The sequence below is a fragment of the Miniopterus schreibersii genome, assembly GCF_964146895.1.
Source record: "Miniopterus schreibersii genome assembly, chromosome: 3".
Classification (NCBI taxonomy): Eukaryota; Metazoa; Chordata; class Mammalia; order Chiroptera; family Miniopteridae; genus Miniopterus; species Miniopterus schreibersii.
The window spans coordinates 68556149-68582899 of record NC_138103.1 but is presented as its reverse complement, the minus strand read 5'-3'; the positions used below and the strand labels follow the sequence as shown (position 1 = coordinate 68582899).

Sequence of the window (26751 nt, the reverse complement as noted above, 5' to 3'; positions counted from 1 at the left end):
AGTCAGAAATATCAGACTCACATTCTGAGTGTTGGGAGGGTTGTCATTGTGAACCTCTGTGATTAAGGAGCTGCAGCCATGAGGTAGTTCAGCCCTGTGGTTCTATTGATCAGGAACCAGGAGCTCAGAGACTCGACAGTACTTGCCGGAGGGCGTGCTTCTAGTGGAAATAAAGCCAGGACCGTGTACTTGAACCTGCTCTCCTGATTCCAAGTGAGTTTTATTTAGTTACAGTGTTTTAGTGCTACCTTTTAGAACTTTGTAACCAACCCTTGTCTGTTTGTTATTTCTATTATATGTTTCTATTTGTTACCAGTAGAAAAAGTGCCTGGAAAACAGAAGAAAGGAACGGGTTCTTGCTTGAGGAATAAATAGCAGGGTTATGGAGGAGCTGGGGCAGAAATCAGTTTTTCCATACGGGGGAATAGAGGGAAAGTCATTGTACTAGGAGGCGAGGTCTTGTCTTGAAAGCACACACGTTGCGTTACTTAGGTTGTGTTATTTGGGGAAGCCGGATGTTAAAGGTCTCGCCCGGGCTGTCGCTATGTGAAGTGCTAGCAGACAGGGTCTGGTGCAGGTAAACCTGCCGCCAGCAACAGCTCGTTACTTCACAGTGACATAAAGGACGTCGCAGGGTATATACACAAGACATCCTTTAGTTTTCACTTTTTACACTGTGAATGTTTTTGTTATTAAATATCCTTCAAAAATCATTTGTAGTGACTGCATAAAATTCTCTAATATTGTACTATTCTCTATGAGGGTCTTTTAGATTATTTCCAACATTTTGCTCATCTCAATGTGTGAAGTGCAGCCTTCACACATAAACTGTGTTTATGGCTCAGTTTCTACAAGGGAAGAGGCAATTATATGTTTGCACTATGGTTGTAAGTTAAAGTGTGAACTGGGGCTTTGGTGAGTACTGGCCATGCGGCATCGGAAGCCACCTGGGACTCCTGGATGGTGGCGGGGCACAGCCCAGGAGAGGACAGGGAGACTGGCTGTGGGGAGCTGAGGCCGCGAGGCAGGGGTGGTACAGATATGGCCACGTCCAAGAACCACACCATGCACAACCAGTCCTGAAAACGCCACAGGACTGCATCAAGAAACCCCGATCACAAAGGCACGGATCTCTTAAGGGGGGACCCCAAGTTCCCGAGGAACATGCGCTTTGCCGAGAAGCACAGGAAGGGCTTGAAGAAGATGCAGTAGTGCCGAGGCCGTGAGCTCACGTGCCGAGGCTACCAAGGCCCTCATGATGCCCAAGGAGGTCAAGCCCAAGACCCCAAAGGGCGGCAGCCGCAAGCTCAGCCCCCTTACCTATGTCCTTACCCCAAGCTTGGGAAACGTGCCCGTGCCCTGGGAGGCCAAGGGTTCTCAGGCTCTGCTGGCCGAGTTCAAGGGCTCAAACCAAGCCCCAGGCTGTGGGTGGGGCTCCAGCTCCAGCTCAGGCTCCCAAAGGTGCCCAGGCCCCCAAGAAGGCTCCACAGTAGAGGCCCCTGTCTCCCGACGTGAGGATGGAAGGACTGGTGTGACCCCTGGGCTGCTGTCTGCCTGGGGCCGTGCCCTCCTGTGCTATCTGTACAAACAAACCTGAGGCAGGATCTGTCAAAACAAAAAAACCCAGTCTGAGTTGGAATCATGCTCTAACCCTCCTGGGGCCCCCTTCCTAGGCTCCCTAGTTACTGACCTGCTCGCTCTCGAGCCTGTGAGACCCAGGAACTTGCTCTGCTCACGTTGGTCCCTTCGACCTCGGGCACAGAGTGGGTGCCTGTGAGAGGTTTGGGGAAATGAACCGAGGATGCACGTCTCGATGCACAGGGAGGTTTGAGAGCCTCCAGCCCATGCTTTTCTTCTCTGTTACACTAACGATTCTGAAATTTTAGAGAATGGGGAGCGGGTATAAAAAAAGATACGATCTTTTCTCTCAAGAAGCTAATTATGCAGTTGACGAGGTAACCCTAGCAGAAAGGAAAAGCTAGAAATTGGTTAAAATCATAGGAACTGGAAGCCTGGTTAGGAGTTCAGAACCAGGAGAGGAAATCCTTGTTGCTGGAGTAATCAAGGGTGTCATGGAGCAGGTGAAATGAGTGGGGTTTTAGGGTTTTCATTACATACCATTTAGGTAGACAGAGGGGGTGAGGGATGGGTACTCAGGCAGGAGGGCCAGTAAGAGTAAAAGGGCAGGAGTGGGACTGAGTGTGGACCATACGAGGGACAGTGGGCAAACTAGGGGAGCAGAAGGAAAAAGAATTAGCCGGGAAGGGTGGGGCTCCAGTAAAGACGGTTGTAAACCAAACCATTGGAAAGAGGCATAAAGAGCCATAAAGACTCTGTAGGCTCATGAGCGAGGTGAGGAAAGTGGTTGAACTGGAAATGCGAAGGTGGTGTCAGAAATCTCTCTGAGAAGGTCACTTACAAGTGTACAAGTACTTGGTAATAATGATATTTTACATATCTGGTGTCCTTGAAAGTTTCCACAAATCTCACTGAATCCCTACATGTCCAGGGGTGGGCAACGATTATTGTTCCCATTTTCCAGACAGGAAAAGGGAGCTTCCAAGTGGGTGAATGGCCTCACAGTCACACAGTAGGAGACAGCGGAGGTCGGAGCCCAGATCTCTTCGCTCTTGGCCTGCTGGTTTTCCAGCGGTGTGTCCAGGTGCAAGCGACATGCCTTCCAGAAATTAGGCCTTAGTTGGGGGAACTGTCTCTTGGAAAGAAAAGGCTGGCAACAGTGTGTAGCTGATGTGTTGCAGGTGCTTACGTGCATTTGATTCTGTCACCCTGACAGTCTTGTAGCCCCGTTTTACGGAGGAGGAAACCCAGGTTCGAAGAGGTTAAGCGACTCGCCTGAAGTTGCGCATCTCGTTAGCAGCAGATCGGGAGCTGTCACCCGGGCCTGCGTACCTCCTTCCTGCCTCGGCTCCTTCCATGTCTTGACACTTGGACACGGTGCAGCTACTTCTGCTTTCTGCTTTGCTCCGGAATGTGATAGGGCTCATTTTTCAGGTGCTTATTTATACAAAACCAAATTATTCTGGAATGAGTTTAACTAAAACAGGTGTCTCGGCTTAATACTACGCTGTATTTTATGAAGGTGGGTGTGTATATTAATAGTAAGTGCTAGGAATGTCAAAAAGCTAATTAGGATAAGGGTAGAATTTTTATCCCTTTAAGGCTCGGGGAGATTTATGCTTGTCCTTCTAGGCCCCCCTTTAACCTTCAGGATAGAGACTCAGGTCATAAGGTGCCAAGTGAGTGGAACTCTGCTTATGTCCCTGGCCCCCCCGTTTGCACACAGCTCTGGAGAAGGACATTCAGATCCTGCGCATAGCTCGACACGTTCTCTCTCCTGAGTGCTTACGCTGGAATGAGTCTCTGACCCCTTTAGTCTCGTTAACTTGCATTCATACCTTCAAGACTCCGCATGCCCAGCCCCTGGCCCGGGTGTGGTGTTCCTGCCCTGCCTGCCTTCCAGGAAGGTGGCACGGGATGAGAGCATGCATGCGGTGTTTGGGGTGAGGTGCTGGGCTGGGGGCACACTGAATAGACCACTCTGGGTAGAATGATTGGTTTGTAGAGGGAAGTTGTATGGAATAAGTGGGGAGCACCGCAGCCCTAGTTCTTGGGTACCAATAATAGAAATAGACCTTGATGCCTAAATATGACCCTAACTGCCCCCGTGCCATTAATTGCTTAAGAATAGGCCCCTGCTCAAGCTCTCTAGCCCTGTGCCCACCCTGACTGCACTGGGGCAGGCAGAGGGATGGTGAATTCCCATGGACTTCTGTGAGGACAGTGGGATTGAACTTCCTATCAAAGGGGTGGGGGGTGGGGAGGGCAGGTGGTTCCCCAGAGATCCAGGTGCAAAAGAGAAATAAAGGAAGGATGCCAGACAACCAGAATCTGCAAACTAGAGGAGAAAGGAAGTGTTGTGTGCGGCACTGAGAGGGGTTCCCGCACAGCAGCCTTGAATGGCAGCTACAGAAACATGGCCTTTCCTCTCTAGGCAGTGGGGGGGGGGGCACTGAGGGGCTAAGAGTAGGTGAAAGGGGTTGCACCCCCAGAGCAGTGTTTTAACAAGTTGAATCTTTTGGTCATGGACCCCATGGACTGGAGAGAGCTGGGGCTGAAAGTAGAGAGGCCAGTTGGGAGATTAGTGTCAGTGTGCAGTAAACACAGAACTGGAAACCTGGAATTTACATGAGTCATTAGGGATTAGAACTCGCTGACCTTGGGCAAGTATCAGACTTTCCTTGCCTCAGGTGTCCACAGCCGGGTGGTTCTGCTGGCCTACTTGGGAAACAGGGAGGGGATGAACCCATCCAAATCTTTGGTCTGGATTCAGGTTAATCATGGAATCATTTTTAGCTTGTAGCTTATCTCTGCTCTTTGTGTTCTCATACTTTTCTAGGCACTCTTTTCTTTTTCTGAAATGAAAAGTTGAGGTGTGTGAAAACTTGATGTTCACAGTAATCGGAGCGCATCCTTGCTTTGTTGGGGAGAGATGTCACCTCCCGATTGTGGGTTCATCTGGTCGTTGGCACTCTCTGAGCCAGGGATGGGACACTGTGAAAGGTGGTTTCAATCCTGATGTGCAATCACAGTGGGCAGGGAAAGCCATCTACTTGGATTATGAACAGAATCTATACAGTGGCCTATTCACTTCTATGTTAATTGTGCCCATTTGAGTGGAGTTGGACAGCATTTAGAAAATAAGGGAAAGCGCCATCAACAAAGCTCTTTTCATGGATGGCTCTTGATTCTACGGCTCTTAGACAAAAGCCTGTATCTTCTCCTGGAGCCTTGTCATGCTTCTAGCAACAACGGGGAGTTTGGTCTCACTATAGTTCACAGGTCAACACATTTAATCCCCAAGTGGAGCTTTGCTAGATGGTTTTTAATGATTTTTAACCTGTTTAATATTGCATTTTTATCTTGAGAGATTGTTTCTAGATATCTTCCTTTTGGAATTGTGCTTTGCACTGAGCGCTCACACTTGATCTCATTTAGTCTCTTCGGGCCCCTGCGGGATAACTTCTGATATCGTAGTCTAATTTTCAGTGGGGTTTGTAAGAAAAGAAATTGTTCTGTCTGGATCTCAAAAACTCACAAATAGAGTTTCATTGTCCCTTTGTTTGAGTAGCTCATAGTGTTTTATACACATTAATTCATTAATCCTCACAAAAGCCCCGTGTGTAGGCAGTGGAAAATATTTTTTCCCTGCTGCAGTATTTACACACTGAGAAACCGAGTCACGAGGCAGAGGCAGGGCAGGGCCTGTGGCTGGGAGCCAGGGGTAACTGCCCGGTGAGTGTGCTCCTCTCCCTCACCGTTAGAAAACTCGAACTCATTTTCCTTTGGAAAATAATTATGATTTCCAAGGGAAATAGCCCCGCAGACCAAATTCTACCTGGAGAGTGGAACTGAAAGAGGAAGGAGTTTGGGGGTGATTTTATCACAAAACGGTTGATGTAGTTTCATTTTTTGTGTGGTGGTGCTACGCATTTGACCGTAGCTGGAACCCACCCGGTCAGCACGGTGGCACGTGTTGTGTCTAAAGCCTCGTCTTAGATGTGCCCAGCTCATTTCTTTGTGGCTGATGTTAGAGCCAGGCGGCCGCTGTTGGCCCAGCCCGGGCCTGCGCCGTGGGAGGGAGACGTCTCACGCTGTCCTTTCTTACACCCCCAGCTCCTCGGGGGGGGAGCCATCTCCACGCTCCCTTCTTTTAACCTCTCATCTTCAGCCACGAGTGCCCGGAGAAGAGGCAGTCAGCACAGGCTGGTGGCGGGCAGCGTAGACCGCAGGCTTGGCATCTCAGTGCCTGCCTGACAGTTTTCCACGTGGGGGCATCGGAAACTCAGCGTCCGAGTCGGAATTCCCGGCTCCCGTTCCCAAATCTGCCCCTCCTACACCCCCCCAGCCCTGTTCATGGCCGTGCCATCCTCAGCGCAGCCTTCAAACCTGGGAGACCCCTCTTTCTCTCACAGCCACGTCCGGGTGTCAGGAAGCCCTCTTGGCTCTCCCTTCAGAACCGTTCAGACCCAGCGATGCTCTGTGGCTGCCATCCTCCTGCTCCCCACCCTCTCTTGCCTGGGTTAGGGCAGTGGCCCCCCTCAGTGAGCCCGAGCACAGTGCTTGGAGTATATATGTCAGATCATGGCCCTGCGCAGCTCGGAGCCCTCAAGCGAACCCTCTTCACACCGAGAAGAGGAACCAGAGCCCGCATGACGGCCTAGCAGGCCCTTTATGACCAGGCCCCCTTTCTGCTCGGCCCTCAGCTCTGTTCCTCTCCTTTTCGCTCATTCTGCCTCAGCCCCGTAACACCGAGTTCACCCCAAATGCACTTGTATCAGTCCGAGACTATTAATTTTTCGGTTGAAGATTTCCAGGGAACACCGAGTTCACCCCAAATGCACCTGTATCAGTCCGAGACTATTAATTTTTCGGTTGAAGATTTCCAGGGAACACTTTTTCCCCCTCATTAAAAGCTTAGGCTGAGACAAAAAGTCCTTTGTCTTTTCCTAGTGGTCATATCTTTATATTATTTGACTAAAGGTGTAGCCCTTTGGGGTATTGCCTTAGGCGGGAGTTTCAGTTCTAATTCCCATGGATCCGTGACTCTGTTTCTTGCCCTCATTGGCTGTTAAACCTAATTTTCTGAGCTGAGACCAGCAAAACTCTTTGGGGCAAAGGTTCTCTGTAGTTTGCCGCTATGTCTTTTGATGAGTCTTAATCTTTTTTTAAAATCTTCACCCAAGGATGTTTTTTCCATTGCTTTTCAGAGAGAGTGGAAGGGAGGGAGGGGGGGGAGAGAGAGAGATGTGAGAGAGAAACATCAATTGGTTGCCTCCTGCACGTGGCTGGGGATCGAGCCTGCAACCGAGGTATGTGCCCTTGACCATAATCAAACTTGAGACCCCTCCGTCCACGGGCCAGCGCTCTAACCACTGAGCCAAACCATCCAGGGCGAGTCTTAATTTCATGACTCTTGGAAAGTTCCCTTGTTCTCTTGGGAGAATTATAGTCTAGCTAGTACTTTGAGCAATAGGGCCGTCAAATTACTTAATCCAACATATAGACAGAAAGGAAGTTCATTTAAAAAATTTAAGTTAGCTTGTCTTGGTCACCTCATCTTACATGTTCACCCTGCCCGTTTCCAGCGGATGGTGCCTTTCCTATGTTCTCTGCTAGCACTCAGGGCTTCTCTTCACTCCAATGTTTGTTACTGGTATTGACTGTTTAATTGGCTATTCAATAAATCACTCAGTTGTCATAATTGAGTTTTCTAGGCACATTCCACACCTGGGAAGTATCGGCATTTTATTATATGCTAAGTGAACTCTTATCTAAAATGAGGATTTTCCCACAAGCATGTAATCTAAGTTTATAGGCCACACACCTAGGCAAGTCTGTGATTTATTCAGGCGCGTGCACACACACACACAGGCATGCACACATATATGCAGGGAACTGTGTATTTTCTGTAATTTGGCTAGTAGATCTGCTCTCCCCAAGTTGTGTGCCCTGCATCCCTTCTGTGTTCCCATCAGTTAGTGTTTTGGATCAAGGCATGGTCTGTTGGTAGCAAAGATTGAGACTTTATACCCATCACTACCCATTATCACTGTAACCTGGATTATCTCACTCAGTTAACTCTCACCTAGGAAAGAACAGGAATGTAAAGAGCTAAGAGACAAGAGAGGTAAAAGTTTGTTATGCATTTGTGTGTGTGCATGTATGTGTGTATGTTGAGAGTGGGGTTGAGATGAATTAAAGTTGGTACTAACCATGTATTTGGCATTGTCTTAGTCTGTTTGGGCTGCTGTAACAAAACGTCACAGACCCGGAGGCTTATAAACAAAAGAAATTCACTTCTCATAGTTTTGGAGGCTGGAAGTCCAAGGTTGGGGTGCCAGCATGGTCAGATGAGGGCCCTCTTCCGGATGCAAACTTCTTGCATCGTCACATGGTGGAAGGGGCTAGGGAGCTCTGTGGGGTGTTTTTTATAAGGACACTAATGCCATTCATGGGAGTCTACCCTCATGACCTAAGTACCTCCCAAAGACCCTACCTCCTAATGCCATCACCTTGAGGGCAAGCATTTCAATATATGAATTTTGGAGGGGACACAAACGCTCAGACCACACCAGGCATGCATACACCTGCATATTCTGTTGCTGCTAATGGTAGTTTTTCAGATTGCCTTTCTTTTCCAGAGCAGGTAGAGAGTAGTTCAGTTTACAGCATGTGAAGATCTGCCTTGATTTGGCATTTATGGCCATAGGTTCTGCAAAGTGTAGCATTTAGTTCCTAGTTAGTTTGTTCATAGTGTACTTTTCAAAAGATTGAGCTCAGTTTTGCTTTAGGAAGCATTGTTACACAAGAGCCATAGAAAACGTGATCTGAGAAGGGGACTCTTAGTTTTCCTGAGGACTTGAGTAAATACTGCAAAGATGGAAAACGCCCAAATTCTACCTGCCTCACAACAGGCATTGCATTTTTTGGAGCACATCCAATCTTAAGATCACCCACTTGTCCAAGTTCAGATTGCCTAGAAAGACAGAGCCTCATTCTTTGGTTTCTCTTGGTGAGGAATATCAACAAGGAACTTACACGCCATAAAATGAAACCATTCACTCCAACGGCATCTGTGCAGATTTAGTTATTAAAATACTTTTTACAGTATTTTTGAAGCATTGCATTAAGACTAGTATTCTATTTTAATTTTTTATTGAAAATGAATAGTAATATATGTTAAGTATGAGTTGGGTTATCACATTCTAATTTAAACTAAAATATTTAGGAATTCTAGTGATGTAAACATTTTTATATGCTAATTTCCTGGAGGATTACACCGAAGACAGTATTTTGTAGTTAATTAGTATGACTTTCTAGAATGTAGAAACTATTCTGTGAGGAATCCCTTTTCTGGAGGAGACTATTTGAGACCAGCTAACCTTTCTCTTTAAGGAAAAGGCACACCTAAGCCATCAGAAGCAAAATTAAAAGCTGTCCAAACTTCAAAGAAGGACATGGGACAATTCTTCAGTGTTCAGGACAGTCTCTGTTATAGTGCATTGAATATCCCTGGTTGCTAAGCACCAACGATCTGTTCTCCCCAGCATCTGACACCTCGTTTTCCCCCCATTCTTGTGAGCATGCTCAGGTCCCCATCAATATAAAAATAGAGACAAAACAAAAGCCCTTTCATTTTTTTTTTAGAAATACCATTCCTTTTATTTTTTTGACATTCAATATTATTTTAAATTAGTTTCAGGTGTACAGCATAGTTGTTAGACAATTATATAATTTACAAAGTGATGCCCCGATAATTCAAGTGCCCACCTGCACCACACATAGTTATTACAATTTTATTGACTATATTCCCTATACTGTACTTTACATCCCCATGACTATTTTGTAACTACAAATTTGTACTTCTTAATCCCTTCACTTCTTTCACTCAGACTCCCAAACCCCCTCCCATCTGACAACCATCAGTTTGTTCTCTGCATCTGAGTCTGTTTCTGTTTTGTTTATTTGTTTATGTTTAATACTTTCTTTTAGTCTTCACCTGAGGATATGTTTTCATTGATTTTTTGAGAGAGAGAGAAAGAGGAGAGAGAGGTGAGAGAGAAACATCAGTTGGTATGTGCTCTGACTGGGAATTGAACTTGCAACCTTGTGTATGGGACAGCACTCCAACCAACTGAGCCACCCGGCCAGGGATGTTTGTTTATTTTGTTCTTTAGATTCCACATATAAATGAAATCATATGGTATTTGTCTTTCTGTCTGACTTATTTCACTTAGCACAATACCCTCTTGTTGCAAATGGTAAGATTTTATTTTTTCTTTTAAAAGAATCCCCTTTATTTTTCTCTCCACTGCATTTAAAATACTAACCAGCAACTTCCTAATTTCCAAAGACCATGGCCCCTTCTGAGCCCTCACTCTTCTTGGCTTCACTGCAGTCCTTTGTAAGCTCTGAGCATTGTGTATTATTGAACTGCTGTTTAAGCTCTTGAATTGTTGCTTAACTGTTCATGTGTTTGGACTTGTCTCGGTAAACTTCTAGATGGCATTGTCTTACACTTCCCTGTGCCCATATTAATATTCAGGACAATGTTTTAAATAAATAATTTATTGAGTATTTTTCTTTGTAACACATTGCAGTGTTTTAATATTTATCCTAGCCCAGCCGGGCGTGGCTCAGTGGTTAAGCGTTGACCTAGGATCCGGGCGATCAGGGTTCGATTCCCGGTGAGGGCACATGCCCTGGTTGTGGGCTGCAGCCGATCAATGGTTCTCTCATCATTGATGTTTCTATCTCTCTCTCTCCCTCTCCCTTCCTCTCTCTGAAGTCAATAAAGATATATTAAAAAAAAAAATTAATATTTATCCTATAGGAAAATTCTCTTTTTGTTTAAATCTTGAATCCCAAATGCTGACTCTCACAAGTCTTTGTTTTGTATGTGATAGAAATTTGTGATTATTCTCCTTAGCATATGTAGGTCCTATTTGTTCAGATTATAAGAGGCCAGGAGTAGAGCTGGATTTCATTCACTACAGCAAAACAATTTTCACTCAGCTTTCATCAGACCATACAAATGCCAGTTCTCACTTCATTCCTTCCTTCATGACACAGCTCATGATTCCTCTTCTCAGTGAAGTCTTTTCCAATGACTTCAGCTACAGAGCATTCTCCTTTTCCTTAACTCTTGCAGCTTTTACTGTTAACGTGATTGTCTCCACCTCTTATCTTCTGGTTACTGCTCCACCCACCCTCAGAAGGTCTGTCCTTATGGCAATGCGGTTGTGGCCAAGGGAGGCCAGCAAAACTCTCAAATCAAGGCTCCAGTGGGTCCTTCTCAGTTCTTACCTGTGTTGCTTCATTTGTCCACAGCATTTGCTTCCTTGTTGATCTCTCTTGGAGTTTCTCACCTTACTCTTCTTCCACATATTTTTCTTGGGAGTGTGGGATCTGGAACCAGGCTGCCTGGGCTCAAATCCCAGTTCAACCGCTTACTAGTTGTGTGACCTTGGGCAAGGTGCTCAACCTCTCTGTGCCTCACTTTTTCTGTCTGTCAAAGCTCCAGATCTGTGTTTGTGACCTGCCTTGGATGCCCATCATCACATCTCAGACTCATTATGGATAATACTCATTTTTTTTCTTTTCAAGTCCACCTGCTTCTCCTTCCACTTTCCCCATCATTGTTAATGGCACTAGCTGCCTGGTTCCCTGAACTAGGAACCAAGGAGTCACCCTAGATGCCTCCCAGTCCTTATTCCCGGCATCTAGTTAAGCACCAAGGCCTGTCTGTTTGTCCTTTATCTCGTCAATTTGTCTTTGCCCTCCTGCAATGTTGCCTTCAGTCAGGCTCCCAACGTCTTTCACGCAAACTGTAGCACTGGTCTCCTGTTTGGTTTCCGCAACTTCGCCCTCTCTCCCCTTCCAGTCCATCCTGCACCTGCTGCTGCAGGGAGCTGTTGAAAACACTCTGCTTGAGGCCACTCACTGACTTAGCATGACATACCATTGGGGAAAAATTTCCATGCTTCTCTCCCACCAGCACCCCCCCCCCTTTTCAGTAGCCCTGGAGATGTTGGTAGCTCCACGAACAACCCTTTCTTTTATGCTTCCTTGCGGTTGTGCTTATTTCTTCTGCCTAAAATGTCCTCCCATTTCATGGTCTACCTGGTGAACCTCAATGACTTTCAACAGGAATCTCCACTGGCATTTATTTGAGGAGGACAATTCCTTGTGCAGGATGGCTTGGGCCTTATGGGACACTTAGCACCCATGGTTCCCAGGTGCTGAATGCCAGGAGCTGCTCCCTTACCCCTCCTGCTCTTCCCCTACCCCACCACCCGTTCATGTCGGAACCAAAAACGATGCCCCATCCCCATTTCCAAATGCCTTTCTGAGTAGAATATGCTTCTAATGAAAAACAATCATATTCTGTAAGAGTCAGCTTAGGCCCCATCTCCTATCTAGGGAGCCATGTCCGCTGTCTCGGCTGCACACTTGGAGTATTTCTGCCTCCTTTACTCATGGAACCCCACACGCATATTTTATATTCTCATTGTTTTCCTCTCTCTCTGCTGGCAGTTCCTCTGGGACAGGATTCATCTTTGCATCTCCAGCTCCTGGGATATAATAGATACTTAATAAATATCGGTAGGATAAGCGAATGTTTATATTATCTTTGGTATTTAGTTGTCTGTTCCTTTACCTGTTATTTATGTATTTCACATCTCTATGCCCTTTCTTTTCAAACAGAGTGATAGGTACTTGAAGGGAGATACTTATACTTTTTAGTACTAAGCATATAGAAGTTCTGAGTACATGTGCTGAACTGAATTAAACATTTAGAGACTAGTCATATTTCTAAGGTTAAAACTCATTTTTTCTATCTTTGCTTTAAGGTCATATTTCTAAATGTTAAAGCATCACTCTAGAACTTCTCTAGGTTTTACACATTAGTATTTAATGAGAACTGAGTACACTAAAATAGCTATTCTAGTTAAAGGGTGTCTTAATTTGTATGAGTTGGGGGAGTACTTTTCTTCCCTGCAGAGACTGTGTGAAGCCCAGTTGGGCCTGGGGCAGGGCAGGGTGGCCCAGAGCCAGTTGCCTGGAGTACAGACGGAAGCCACGAAGGAGGAGGCTGTCTCCTCAGGTTGACTTGTTAACTTCAGAGGACCCCTCTCTGGCTAGAAACACTTTCAGGTATCAATGTACCTGTTCTTCCAGCTACTCCCTGCCTCCACTTTCTTCTCTCTCCAGCCTGTCCGTCCAGTGCCATTTGGGTCAGTCTCAGGAAAAGGCATCCTTAGGTAAGTTATGGCCTCATTCAGACCCTCTAGTGCTTTGCATTGCCTTTAGGAGTTTTTCAACTAGAAAGATGTGATTTTTCTCTTGGATCTCAAAACCTTAAATGAAGCCCATGACTCCACAAAAGAAAACTGATTTAGCAGTTACTTTGTTTTCACCCATAAATATTTCCTACCTTTTCTCCCTAGGGTGGGAAAAACTACATTCCTTCCCTAGGGTGGTTCTGAATTTCTTGATATTTTAAAAATTCAAATTTGCTTCTAAGGACAAAGCTACCAGACAGAATAATCCAAACATGCCACAAGCTGGGAAAGAAATTCTAAAAACGTTATAAGCAATGACAATACCATTGGAAAATGCGGAGAGAGAAGGTGAGGGAAGAGATTGAGAGAGAGAAACCACCTATGGTAGCCACCACAAAAGAGAGAAAATTGTTTGGGAGACATAAATTCTAGCATGCGTGATATTTTTAGTTGACAGTATTGAGATAATTGTAGATTCATGTTTAGTTATAAGAAATAATACAGAGATACTTTGTATTCTCTGCTCGGTTTCCCTGCCGAGGTAATATTTTAGAAAACTGTACTATCTCAGTCAGTATTGACATTGATACAATGCACCCATCTTATTCAGGTTTCCCAGTTCTACTTATATGCATTAGTACCCGGGACTTTAAATTTTGATACCTTTCTGTCACCTGTGTAGGTTCATGCATCCACCACCACAGCCAAGATATTGAATAGCTCTAAATCACAAGGACCCCTCACAGTGCCCTTTAAAAATTTTTTCTCCTTCCCCGTCCCAATACTCTCTTAAAAAAAATCCACACCCAAGGACATGCTAAGCGGGGGGGGGGGGGGGGGGGGGGGGGGAAGGAGAGAGAGAGAGAGAGACATTGATGTGAGAGACGTGTTGATCAGCTTGATCGCTTGCCCCCCGTAGGTACCCGGCCTCGGCATCGAGCCGGCGACATCCCGTGCACAGGGACACAGTACGAGGCTCAACCAAGTGAGCCCTCCAGCGGAGGCCAACACTCCTTTTAACCCTTGTCAACCACTGATCTGTCCTCCGTTTCTACATTTAAAAAAAGTCTCCAGCAATGTTGTATAGCTGGGACTATATAGCCCGTGCCCTTTTGGGGTGGCTTTTATCACGCAGCGCGGGTTTCTGAAGACTGACCCACGCTGCGTGCAGGTCGGCTCCTCTCCATTGCTGGCGGGCGGCCTGTGCCTGCGCACGGACGTGCATAGCGCCTGACCATTCCCCTGGTGAGGGACATCGGGACGGACGCGCATAGCGCCTGACCATTCCCCTGGTGAGGGACATCGGGACGGACGCGCATAGCGCCTGACCATTCCCCTGGTGAGGGACATCGGGACGGACGCGCATAGCGCCTGACCATTCCCCTGGTGAGGGACATGGGGACGGACGCGCATAGCGCCTGACCATTCCCCTGGTGAGGGACATCGGGCCCTTTCCAGGTCTTTGCTATTACAGTAAGGCTGCTGTGGACAATCAGGTACAGGTGTTTGTGTAAATGTAAAACACTGTTTCCCGGGCGGAAATGCCCAGTCGAGGCATTGCTGGTGGCAGTTGCGTGTTTAGTTGAGAAGCTGCCAGACTCGTCCAGACTGGCCCTATCAGCTTGCACCCCACCAGCAACACGTGAGTGCTCGTTTCTCCACTTCCTCTCTGGCATTTGGCGATGCCACTGTTTTTCATTTTAGCCATTTGAATGGTGTGCATTGATATCTCATTGTGGGTTTAATTTGCTCTCCCCTAATGGCTAGTGACCCTGAACATCTTGCCATGTGCTCGTTTGCTGTCGGTATGTCCTCTTAGGCGAAATGTCTGTTCACGTCTTTTGTCCGTTTTTCTGATTGGGTTGTTTGAGAGTTATTTATATATTCTAAATACTAGTTATTTGCTAGATATTTTCTCCTAGTATGTAGCAGGTCTTTTCATTCTCCTCACATGGGCTTTCACAGAGCAAGTTTTAAACTTTGATGTCTAGCATGATTATAAAAAATAGTTCATGTTCAGGGGTCCACTGAGAATCTGCTGAAAGCTATAAACTCTTGTCAGAAAAATGCACATGCACACAGAACTTTGCATCTAATTTCATGGAGTTCGCAGACTGTATAAAGTCTGTTGATGGGCCATGTGTTATGAACTCATGGCTTAATCCCTGTTGCATTAATTTACAGCAATATAAGACTCCAGGGAGAGTTGCTGTGATCAAAGTAAAAAGTGGGAAGCCCTGTAACTTGCGAAATCAGAACAAGCTTCTTAGCCTGGCTTTACTATACTGAGAACTTCACGCGAATGCCCCCTTTCCAGCGATACGTTTCTTGGCCACTCTGGGAGACATTGCCGATTGCTACTTTAACTTTTGTAGGTTGGACAGCTACGCCGTAAAAAACAATCTTTCTTATATTGAATTCAGACCCTTAGCATCAGCAGTGAGTGAACCTGTGGACTCTCACCCCTGCCTGTTCAGTTTCAGCAGCATGACTCTCTTGTCTTCGTGTGACTTACAATTTCCCTTGCTCTGTCTCCTTTATAAAAATGAGTGGAAAATAAGAGAAATGAGACTCGAGTGAAGGAGCAAGGGTCTGATAAATTTTGATAATGATCATTAGCTGTGTCTGGACAGAGCATTGTCAGTATCAGTTGGGCCATCACTGAACTCGATTTGCTTTCCCCAAGCAAAATGCATGAAGTAAGCACATTGTAGGAAAAACTGGAAGATATTTTGTTGAAAATTCTAACTAAAAGGTAACATGTATATTTGACCTTTGAAAAACATGGGTTTGAACTATGTGGATCTAATTATACATAGTTTTTTCAATAAATACTATAAATGTGTTTTCTCTCATGATTTTCTTAACAATATTTTCTTTAGCTTACTTTATTGTAAGAATACAACATATAATACATGTCACATATAAAGTATGTGTTATTGGTAAGGCTTTTAGGTAAGTTTTTGGGGAATCAAAATTTATGCATGGATTTTCAACTGTGCAGGGGACAGGGCCCTAACTCCCGTGTTGAAGGTCAACTGCAATTAGGAATGGTATTGCCAAGTCTCTGCAAAGGCCCCTGGGCCCTGTAAGTCTGTTGTTCACCTTTGTCACAGATTTACTGTGCATATTTTAGGGATAGGTTATGTATAAAAGTAGGAGGTCAATGCCCTTTCCTCCCTCTGCTACCAAACCTGTTACTCCAAACTATTGAACTCCTTAGTGTTTCCTAAAGGTAGTATCCATGTCTGGTTTTCTTCATGTTTAGTTAATTTCTATCCTATAACTCACCTGTCACTCCCTGCTTGCTCTTCACTACCATGCTCTGCCAGGTCAAGGGTATTGTCACTGCCACAGCCTTTATCTCTTCATGCATATGGAAGTTATCCCAACCAGACTGAGGCCATCAGTGATAGGGGCAGGGTTTCATATATTCTCCTTCCCATGTCAAGCCGCATGGTGTGCTGTGCACACAGTGACAGTGAGGCCACTTTTGGATACACAGGACCTGAGAGATCTATGACTACCCAGGAAATTGATGCCTTGACAGGTTGTATCTTGCTCCAGTGATTGAGATTTGTACTGACTATAAAGGATACACTAAATGGATTAATGGCGTAAATGAGATTATAAAGGGGGACATTCCATTGATTTATAAAAAGCTTCTTAAGGGCTTAATCACTTTTTATGCAAATAAAATTCTGCGAAAAAGTGAGTGTGACAGCTCTGGCGGAACATCTTGTTAGCAGTTAGCTCACGCTCCTCTTGCTACTTCACAAACATTCTCTAATTTAGGCTGCACCAGTTTAGACCAACTGGCTCCCTCCTGCCTCCCTCCCACCCCCGTGAGTTTGAATTAATGAGATTTTATTGAATAGTTACTGTTGTTTCCTTTCTAATTTTCAGACATCTCCCCACACTCTGAGTTCACCAAATAATGCCCCTTAGACCTGCGTGACTCAGGTAGATAACTCTAGTCTGCAGCAGGCCTGTAGATACCATGTGTATTCAACAGTAGGTTTATTTCTAAAGCTCTCTCTTCTTACCCATTTCCACTGTGTTAGCATCGAAGGGTTTTACTTAGCCTTGGCCTTACCTCCCGGTTGTTAGACTCTTCTTTCCTTCTTCTCCAGTGAGGGTAACAGTTGTGAAATACTATTATAATTCTGCACGCCCACGTTGGTATAAGGAGCTGTGGATCAGCGTCTCCCTCTAACTCCAGAGGTTTCAAACTGAGGTGGGAATAGAGTTGCCCTCATAGTAATTGCTCTGCCCTTTGAATTTTCAAACTGTAGGGGGAATATTCAGCTCTACAAAATCAAATGAAATTCTGTAGAGCTTTAAACTATTGTATTTATCTGGTCCAGTGCTCCTCAGAATTCCTGATGCCCAGAGGCTCCTCTGGGCTGTGAGGGTGAGGCTGAGCTGGGTGGGTTCATTGCAGACCCTCCTGGCCCCAATTACTGCTGAATCATTTTAATGAATCTAATTTAGAGGCTCTGAGTGATTTCATTTGAAATAGACTCAAATGCTTTAAAAAACCACCCCTTTGTGTAAGTTTAATGTACAATAATAATAAATATGCAATAATTACAGCTAGCATTAGTTGAGTGCTTATGATAGGCACTGGTTTTTTTATACTCCATCAAATCTCTTAATCCTCACAGCGGTCTTGGGAGGGAGGTGCTGTTACTGGCTCTGAATTCGCCGAGGGAGGTGAAATAACGGCCCAGAGCCACACGGTTAGAACGCGGAGCTGGTGTTCGGATGCAGCTGTCCCCGAGCCTCCTTCAGGCCTTTGCTTCCTTTAGCCGGGTGCGCCGCTGTCTTCCAGACCGTAGTTAAGTTACAAAAGGCCCTAGTGCTGAAGCTGAGGAGGGCATGGCTCTGGGCCGGAGGGGCTGGGGTCGCATGCCAGCTCCACTGCTCCCGCTTCTCGCCTCAGCCAAGTGGCATAAGTGCCGAGCTCCCCTTTGCCCACCTGTGCCCTGAGACCTGCCCTGGAGGCCCTCTTATCTACCATGAGAGCCTGTACCAGAGGAGGCTTCCTGCAGGGAGGCTCCTTAAAATGGGGGCCGTGATCTCATAGGGAACCGGTGCAAGAAGGATTTGCCTGGGGTTCCAGTTTTTGAAAAGGAAACTAAAATTATGAAAATAAGTATCATATTTGTTTTATTGTTTTAAACTTAAATTTATTGGGGTGACAATGGTTAATATGAACATATACGTTTCAGGTGTGGGTTTCTTTGTTACAAGATCTGTATATTGCTCTGTGTGCCCACCACCTAGTCATATCTTCTCCCGTTGCCATATATTAAGACCCCCTTCGCCCCTCACCCTCATATTTGTTTTAGAAAGTTTGTTTTATTTCTTTGGCTAACAGGAGGCATAGCATCGTGGTTAGGATGGGAGGCCCTGGATCGGGCTGCTGGAATACTTGCCATGTTCTGTGTGACCTAATGCAAATTGAGTTTTGAACTCTGCTAATTCTCAGAGTGAATATAAAATAAATTGTGTGTGTGATTAATTGGGGGAGGGTAGGGGGTCATGACTTTTACTGACAAAATGAATTGCACAGTAGGACATTTCTGCTCTCACATTTGGTTTTCAAAGCACTGTTTTGGGGGTCAGTTTTATGAGGGAGAAGAAGGTACTCTCATTCCTTTAATCTTGGAATTATTATCTTTAAACCTCTTTCTCATTATGATTTTTTACTTGTTAATGGGTCTCTGACACATTCTTGTTGATCAATAGTTTCATCAGTTTGAAAAGTTCTCTAATACTCAAAAATACTTTTTCAATTTTCACCTTATATCATGTTTTAAAAAATATTCCCAATTTTATTTTAAATTGATTTGTATTTTATTTACAACATCTGATAATCACATGAAGACCAAAACAAGTAACTATAAAAAGTCTGTTGAGTACAAGAAGGAATGGCTGGAGGGTAGGTGCTAGCACTGGGGGGTGGTGGGGGGACAGAGAGTGAATGGGGGAGGAAGTTGCTTGTAATCTTATAAGTGGTCAGTTTGTTTTTTTAAAAATGTATGTTTAGGTAACTTTTGCTTCTCTGTGTAACCTATAATTGCATGGACTTGTAAGTGAAGATTCAGGTGACTTGGACTTCAACACATTCCTCTCAGGGCTGTTGTGTGAATTCTCCGAGATGAAATCTGTAAAATCCTCAGCATGGTGCCTGATGCGTCATATTATTCCAAATGTAGTAACTAGTAGTCCTGATAAATATTCTGTGAGCATTACCTGTTAACAGGTTTTGTAACAGACGTACAAGCCAATGATTGTTTTGTGTTCAAGGACAAAATTTAAGTCATAGGTTTTATATTGAGTGAATCTTAGAATACCTCATTTAGATACAAAGACATGAGAAACCCAGAATTTCATCGTCAAGAACTGATTTTTTTTCTGTGTAAGTTGAATGCTATATTTTCTTTATTTCTATATTTTCTCTATTTCCTCTTTAACTCAAAGTGTCTTTACCTGTTGAAAATTGTTTATCTTTTTTTTTTTTTTGAATTAACTAGCAATTAAAGCTATTGGAATATTTATTCCTCATAATGTCTAAAACATTGTATCTTGATGGTCTTTTCATAAGATGGTTTTCCCTTTGGGGAGCAAACTTAAAAATTGTGGTTGTGTACCAGGCCCCCAAACCATCCCCTGGGGTCTGCCAGCAAGATTGGGAATATTTGGGCTTTTACCTCTCTAAGAACCATTTTCAAAAAATGCAGTACCATTGCAGAAAAAAAAAGTACTTGAATCTGAAATATAAAAATTAACAGGTGGAGAACTGGAGTGTTAGGAACTAAGATGAAGTGTAGAGCATGACATTTATACAGGGAAGAGCCACAGCCTGAAGACATCAGGCAGTTGTAACCTGCCTCGCAAACACACCTTGTTTAATTATTAAAGTTGGTGTAAAAGGAGGCCCAGGATGGTTCAGCCACACAGCTCTGCAGGCGAGCACAGAGCGTACTGCTCTTTACTAAAAAAGAGGAATTAATTTTGAGAAAATCCAAATGCTAATATATCTTTCAGCTTGCAGTTTATTTTATCAAGTCTATAATTTGCTCTGAATTATTTTCTCCACCATGCCACTAGGAAGTTCTGATAGGGGTTTCGCACTTCAAAATACGTCTTCACATTCTCATCAAAAGTGGTTTCTTTTTGACGTATTTTATTATCAGACAAAAACCTAACAAATATCACATGTTGAGTTGTGGAAAACATCTGTACTTTCATATAAATAAGTATATGTTAAGCCTCCCCCACAGCTTAATTTGTTTTAATATACTTCTTAAAAATGTCAAGTCTTCAAAATTTTGCTCACAAATGAATGCACTTTAGTTTGTTGCTTTATTATTTTGTGTATATTATTTCAGTTTTTTAAAATCACTGCATTTACTGTAGAATGCATTTCTTATGCTATGAAGTAGAAATGTTGAATATTCTTATGATTTCATCAAGCTGAGGGAGATGTAAAGGATTGGAATTGTGTATGGCATCACTGTAAACCTAAGGGAAAATATTGTTAATCTCCCAAGGCACAGTGTACATTTAGGGCAAGGGGTCATGGGATATGGTTGTGGATATACATTCATATTTTAAGTGCCTTCTCTATAATTTTTAATTTTGGAGGCATCTACTTGTCATTGCCCTTGGATTAGTAGTTATTTTTATAACTACTAATAGTGATGCCATACACAATTCACAGCAATAAGCAATTCATATTAGGAACAGGAGTCTCAGTTTTGGTGTATTCTTGTTAGTATTACTTTAATTTGAAGTTTCTTTCCCAGACTTCCGAAACCATTGATCCAATATGCGAGGTTACTTTCGTTCAAAATCAATGATTATAATCCGTAAGCCCATTTAAGTGGGTACATACACACAGGGCAAAATGTGTTGAACGTGAGGGCCAAGGAAGGGCTCTGTTGTCAACTCCTTGGGCTTGTGGGACCCTCCATCTTCTCAGGATGACTCATGAAATATAACTTGTCACCATGAGGGTGCCAATGCCAGCATATATATGAAATATTAATAAAACTGAAAGGATTTTATAAAAAGTGAATATAGGACTTTTTATATTTCCCCGCTGGCCAAGCTTGTCCTCTGGGGATTACTGGACCAAACGTCACAATTTGGGTTACTATGTGTCTGCCTTCTTAAGAGAAGGCCCCGAAGTACTGTAGCTGGGCTGTGGCCCGGGAACAGAGCCAGGCTTGGCCTGGTGAACAGAACCCTGTCCCACTTCTGTTCTCTGGGGGTGGGGAGGGCGTGGTGAGTCTCCCTCCCTGCCCCATCAGAGTTCTGTAGTCCACGCTTCACTTTCTCCCAGTCTTTAGGTCTCTTTTGTTCAGCTGTGAGCTTCTTGAGGGTTGGGCCTCATAGTGTTCAATGAACCCTCCCCCCATATTTTTTTTTATTGAGGTATCATTCACATACACCATCTTATTAGTTTCAGCTGTACAATATAAGGATTTCATAATTGTATATACAGTATTGCAAAGTGGTCACCACAATAAGGCTCGTTAACATCTGTCACCATAAACAGTGACAGAATTTTTTTCTTTGTAATGATAACTTTTACAATCTATTTTCTTAGCAACTTTTAAATATGCAGTACAGATGCTGAACTATAGCCACCATCCTGTACACCACATCCCCGTGACTTATTTTATAGCTGGAGGTTGGCTGACTCCCTGCAACCAACCCCCCCTGAATGGTGCGGGCTCCTTTCCTCCTAAGCGGGAGCTGTTTCTGGGTGAGGCCGGGGAGGCGCCGGCGCCTGGTGAAGAGGTTGGTCGGCATGACCGCGGCCTGCGTGCCCCGGACTGAAATGTCTGGCCCTCTCTAAGATCTGCAACAGCGCGATCTTGTCACCATTGGCTTCTGCCTTCTTCTGCCAAAAGTGGATTCTGAGCTCAGCCTGTAATCCAAGCAATTAGCTAAGGTGAAACTTTCGACATGCTTATGTTGACTTCTCTTGCCTTTGTGAAATATAATTTCTCTTCTGGGAGCAGTCAGTGGGATAATGTCTGGGGTGGTGGGCTTCCTTATGTGTGGAATTAACATGAAATAAGAAGGGGGGTATATTTTATATAGGTAGCCTCTCATTTCTGTATTCTTTTATAATTTTATCTCTGCAGTTTTCCTATCGAATGAGTCACTCCTTCGACAGGGTTGATACCTGAAGAGCAGGACGCAGCTCTGTTGGTCGGTTACATGGGGACTCCTGCAATAAATGCTCTTCTTCTTCTTTGCAGATGCGGAAGCCATGGAGCTGAGCTGCAGCGAAGTACCTCTTTACGTAAGTTCCTGAGCGTTGGGCTTCAGGTTTAAGTGGCCCTTTCTTAGGCTTAAAACCATGTGACTGAAGTGAGGAGAAAGACTTGGCTCATTACTGAGTTGAGGCTTTTGAAAAACAACACACAGTGCTACTGTCTAGTTTAAGTATTTGCACGAAGTCTTTTAAAACCAGTTGGCTCCTGGTTCCAAAGTCTGGGTTTTAATTATATTTCCCTGAGTAACTTTTTTTTAACTGTATAAGCCCTGGACTCAGAAATACTCAGTTCATTCATATAGGTGATTTTTAAATATATTATTTTATGATAATATCCTGATAATAGCCAAGAACATGTTCTGTGTGTCTTTTTGGGAGAAGATTCAGTGATGATTGTGTTGGTTAAAAGCATGAAATAGAAATTCAAAGGGAAAAGTGCTGGGAGATATATATATTAAGGGTGGGATTGGGTGACTGAGTTGCCCAACGAGATTCCCAGCCAGTGTGCCTTCTGGGTTGAGCTCAGTATTAGATTCCATTACTTTGTTTCTAGTTTCTATGTATATTTTCAAATCTTGGCCTGTTTCTTCTTATGCCCACGTAGTTTTAGAGAGATAAACTTTTATGTTTTATTGTGAGCACAAAGCAGGAACTTAAACTTTTTTTTTTTTAAATCTCCTAGGAATCTGTTTCAGAGGGAGGTTCAGTCTCTGATTCTGTCTGTCGTGCTGTAGAATTTTTTGGCAAACATTTTTTTCCTCACTTTTTTTGGCAGATATTTCTGTTTGCTCGTCCTCAGGAAGGAGACTCTATCTTGGTATTAGGGATGCAGGGATATTCCTGAACTCAGCCACACACTCACTCTAACTTTGAAAATGGACCATGGAGGTCCACTGAGTCCCTTTTGCAGAAAAGAGAAACATAGCACTATGTTAAAATTAGAGAACAGGCAGGGGTTGGCAAGGCGGGGAGCCAGGAGTGTTACAGCATTGATTTGCAAACTTTAGGGATGTGAGCTCTGCAGACCCAGTTTTCAGCCTCTGAGCAGCTTCCTACATCTGTGCTTAAAGGGGCACGTAAGGAGCAGTTCTCGGAGGCCAGGCTGTTTGTTCGCAATAGAAAAGATACAGTCTGGTTAGAGATGTAGGTTTAATCTTTAGGCGAATGGTGACTTAAGCTAGTGAAGCGTTGTAGTGATGAAGCCCACGAGAAGAGCGAAAGCCTGGAAACTTGTAAATTATTCTAACTGATCTACAATGTTTATAGCCTAAAACTCTTGGACATCACTTGGGGGTTTGAAAGTCCTATATGCTGTTTTTATTTTGTTTGTTTTTACTTTGTTGCTTTTAGTCTTATATTTGTCATTTTCTAGTTTGTACATAAAAAGGGATAGGAAATGATGTAAGCAGAGCTTGAAAGGAGCTATTTTTGCTGACTGGGTATTTGATTGAGTTTTGAAAGAGGAAGAGATTTTGCATTCACAAGCTAAATTGTGTGTTTTTGCTGGTAAATGTCTTTTGATTACTTTTTAAATGGAGTTTTCTCTAAATTTTTGTTAAGGAAGGTTATAAAACAAATACATGTTATACACTTATTTACTTATTTACCCCTTTTCACATTAACTATGTTTTCATTTTTATATAAAGTATGATTAGCAATAATCTTCCCAAAATATCTGTTCAGTGCTGTGACTAAAACAGAAGAGCTCTTTCTTGGGATATTGTTGATTCCAAAGGATTCCACACACCCCTTTTTTCCTCAATGGAAATAGCTTTATGTTAAATGATTATTTAAATAACACTTGCTCATTATAAAAAATAAGTACAATTATTAAGAAGAAAGTAAAGATCACCTGAAATTCTATGTTTGAAGGAACTTTCCTTATGTGTGCACACACTCACGCACATACACACACACGCACACGCATCATGTTCCATAAAAGGAAACATATGGAACTGCTGTTTTTATTATCTTGGACAGATCTCATTAATCCTTCCCTCACCCCCTCCATTTACTGCCTCCCTTTCTCTCCTCCAACCTAGTGCACTTGTTCTGAGGAGCAGTAGTGTCCCCAGACCTACGGAATCAGTAACTCTGGGGATGGAGCCCAGCAATGCGTGTTTTAACACAACCTTCAGGTGATTCTGATGGAGTGACTAAAGTTTGAGAACCACTGACAGTGTACCTGTTTCCACACTTTTCTGTGCTCATGTAACCCTATGCATACATAACAGATGCAAGCTTTAATAAAATCATGAACAAAATCTGCACCATATTATGTAGCTTTCTCTATCTTTTCCAACCCAGCAGTGCTTTGTAGACCTTTCTCCAAGTCATCAGGTGTAGTTCTAATTCAAGTGAATGGCTGCGGATCAAGCGACTTCCCTGTGGATAGGTAGTCACTGTGTTTCGGTCCTTCGCAGCCGTGAACAGGTATTCACTAGACACCCTTGTCCACGTGTCCTTATATATTGATACTTTTGTCTCAATGAATTAGATTCCCAGGAATGGAATTGCTGGATGAAGGTGTACACATTTCAAATTTTGATGGATTGCTTTGCAAAATGATACGTAACAGTTCACACTTTATTCGGCGACTATTATAAATATTTAATATCTAGTGCGTTAGCTTTAATAACCAGTAATCATGGCCCTGACCAGGTGGCTCGGCTGGTTGGAGTGTCATACTGTCCACTGAAAGATTGCGGGTTCGATCCCTGGTTGGGGCTGGTGCAGGAGGCGGTGGATCAATGTTTCTCTCTCACATCAATGTCTTTTTCTCTCTCCCTCTCTCCCTCTCTCCCTCTCTCCCTCTCTCCCTCTCTCCCCCTCTCCCCCTCTCTTCCTCCTTCCCTCCCCTCCTCTTTCTCTCAAATTAGTGAACATGACCTCAGGTGAGAATAAAACACAAAACAAAAAACCCCAGTAATGATGAAATTGGGGGCTGTGTTCTCATTTTCATTGTGCAAAGAAAGGTAGCTTCTTAAATTATCTTGCTTTAGTTAATCCCCCCCCCCCCCCCAGCCCCATGGTGCTTCATTTCTGCCATTTCCCGAATTCTGGTTAATAGAAGCATTTCTCCATGGAGGTTTTAACAGCATCTGCAGAGGGTTTTAACAGCATCTCTGGGAACCTCTGCGTGTGGGCCCTGGCTCTCTCCCACCTGCAGGAGTGTTCATCGTAGCAACTGACTCAGAAGAGCATCGTCATTTCTTTCTCTGAGGGTTGCAAACTGCATAACTCAGTAGCTTGTTGCCAGTGGGTCTAAGCTGCTTCCCGATTCCCTTAGCATTTTATGTTTATACTGTTCTTTTATTCTGAGTCACAGACTCCTGCTGTTTGGCCCCAAGAATATCAGTTGCTGCTGGGCTCATTGTGTGTATTAACTGAAGGTTCAACCTGATGGTTAGCGATCTGCTTAGCACTTTAAGCAGCTGAGCTAAACCTCCCCCACTCAACCTCTTCTATTTCTGGGGCTTGGTGTAATTTTCTTGACTCCTTGGCCAAGTGCACTCCTCCAGGTCCCAGCCTTCTGTGGGGAGGACCTGAGGACAGGTCCCAGGGCCTGTTTCCTAGCCCGGGGAGGCAGCTTCCTATCGAGGCGGTGAGTGACTTGGCGGCTTTGTTCTGCGATCACCTGGCAGACGCCTCCTTCCTGACTCCTGCAAATCCCTCTGGCTTCTGGTTCCTGTTGAAGGAAATCCTGTCCTCCAGATGCTACCCCTTCTCTGCTTGTGGCTGTGTGTCCCTGATGGGCCCCTGTGACTGGTCTCTCTTGACCGTCAACTCGGAGTATTAGTACGTGACAACACCTCCGAGGCCTTTGTATTGGCTTTGCAGATGAGGACATGAAGGTTCCTAGAAGCAGAGGCTTATTTGATTTTTAATTGCTGTGTTAGAGGCCATAATTTTATTTTTTTAATTTTTTTGCCCAGAAAATGGGCAGTAGATCCCACAATAAGCCTGGGGCTTTCCCCCTTCACTGGAAATGAACATGACTTTCCCCATTGTGCTGTTGCACAACTCAGTTTCCCCGTTGGCCAGGTACTCAAGGGCGTCCTCTTGTTCTTTCCTGCTCTGCACTCTCCCGTGAGCTTTACAATGTGAAGCATGTGCCATCCTGGACCTTAAAGTAGCTCATTTGTCTCACATGGCTTGTCCTGTTAGAGGACGCTGCCTGTAACTACGGCTAGGCAGGCCCGACCCTCTAAAAGTTCACTTACTCACAGAAGTCTGGGCCCAGTAATTTGATGGTCATTTGACCCATCAAGTTCTCCAGCTCAAATTAATAGACATTTCATTAGCTCACTTGTCAGAGGGTGTGGGTGGAGGTTTTTAATTTTAATTTTTTTAAACACATGTCAGTGTAGCTAATTCTGGTTTTGAGAATGGAATCAGGAGGGGCTTTTGCCTGAAATCAACTTCTAGATTGCAAGTTTACTTCGTGCAAATTTGTTTTTAGCAAATTATATTAACATTACCTGTGTCCCGACTTAAAAACAGCAGTCTGTGCATCTCAACTAATTGCCACCTGTTGGGTATTTTCCGTTATTTGAGCTGGGCTGGCTGAAGTTGGCTCTCCTT

General features: G+C 44.1%; 1 protein-coding gene across 1 annotated transcript in view; it reads left to right on the top strand.

The window, feature by feature from the left end:
• ARHGEF28 (Rho guanine nucleotide exchange factor 28) overlaps nt 1–26751 on the top strand; it is a 245968-nt gene that overhangs the window by 16342 nt on the left and 202875 nt on the right. The window contains exon 2 of the mRNA XM_081132719.1: nt 22151–22194. Within this exon, the coding sequence (XP_080988845.1) occupies nt 22162–22194 (33 nt within the window). The 5' untranslated portion in view covers nt 22151–22161. The remainder of the gene's footprint in view (nt 1–22150; nt 22195–26751) is intronic.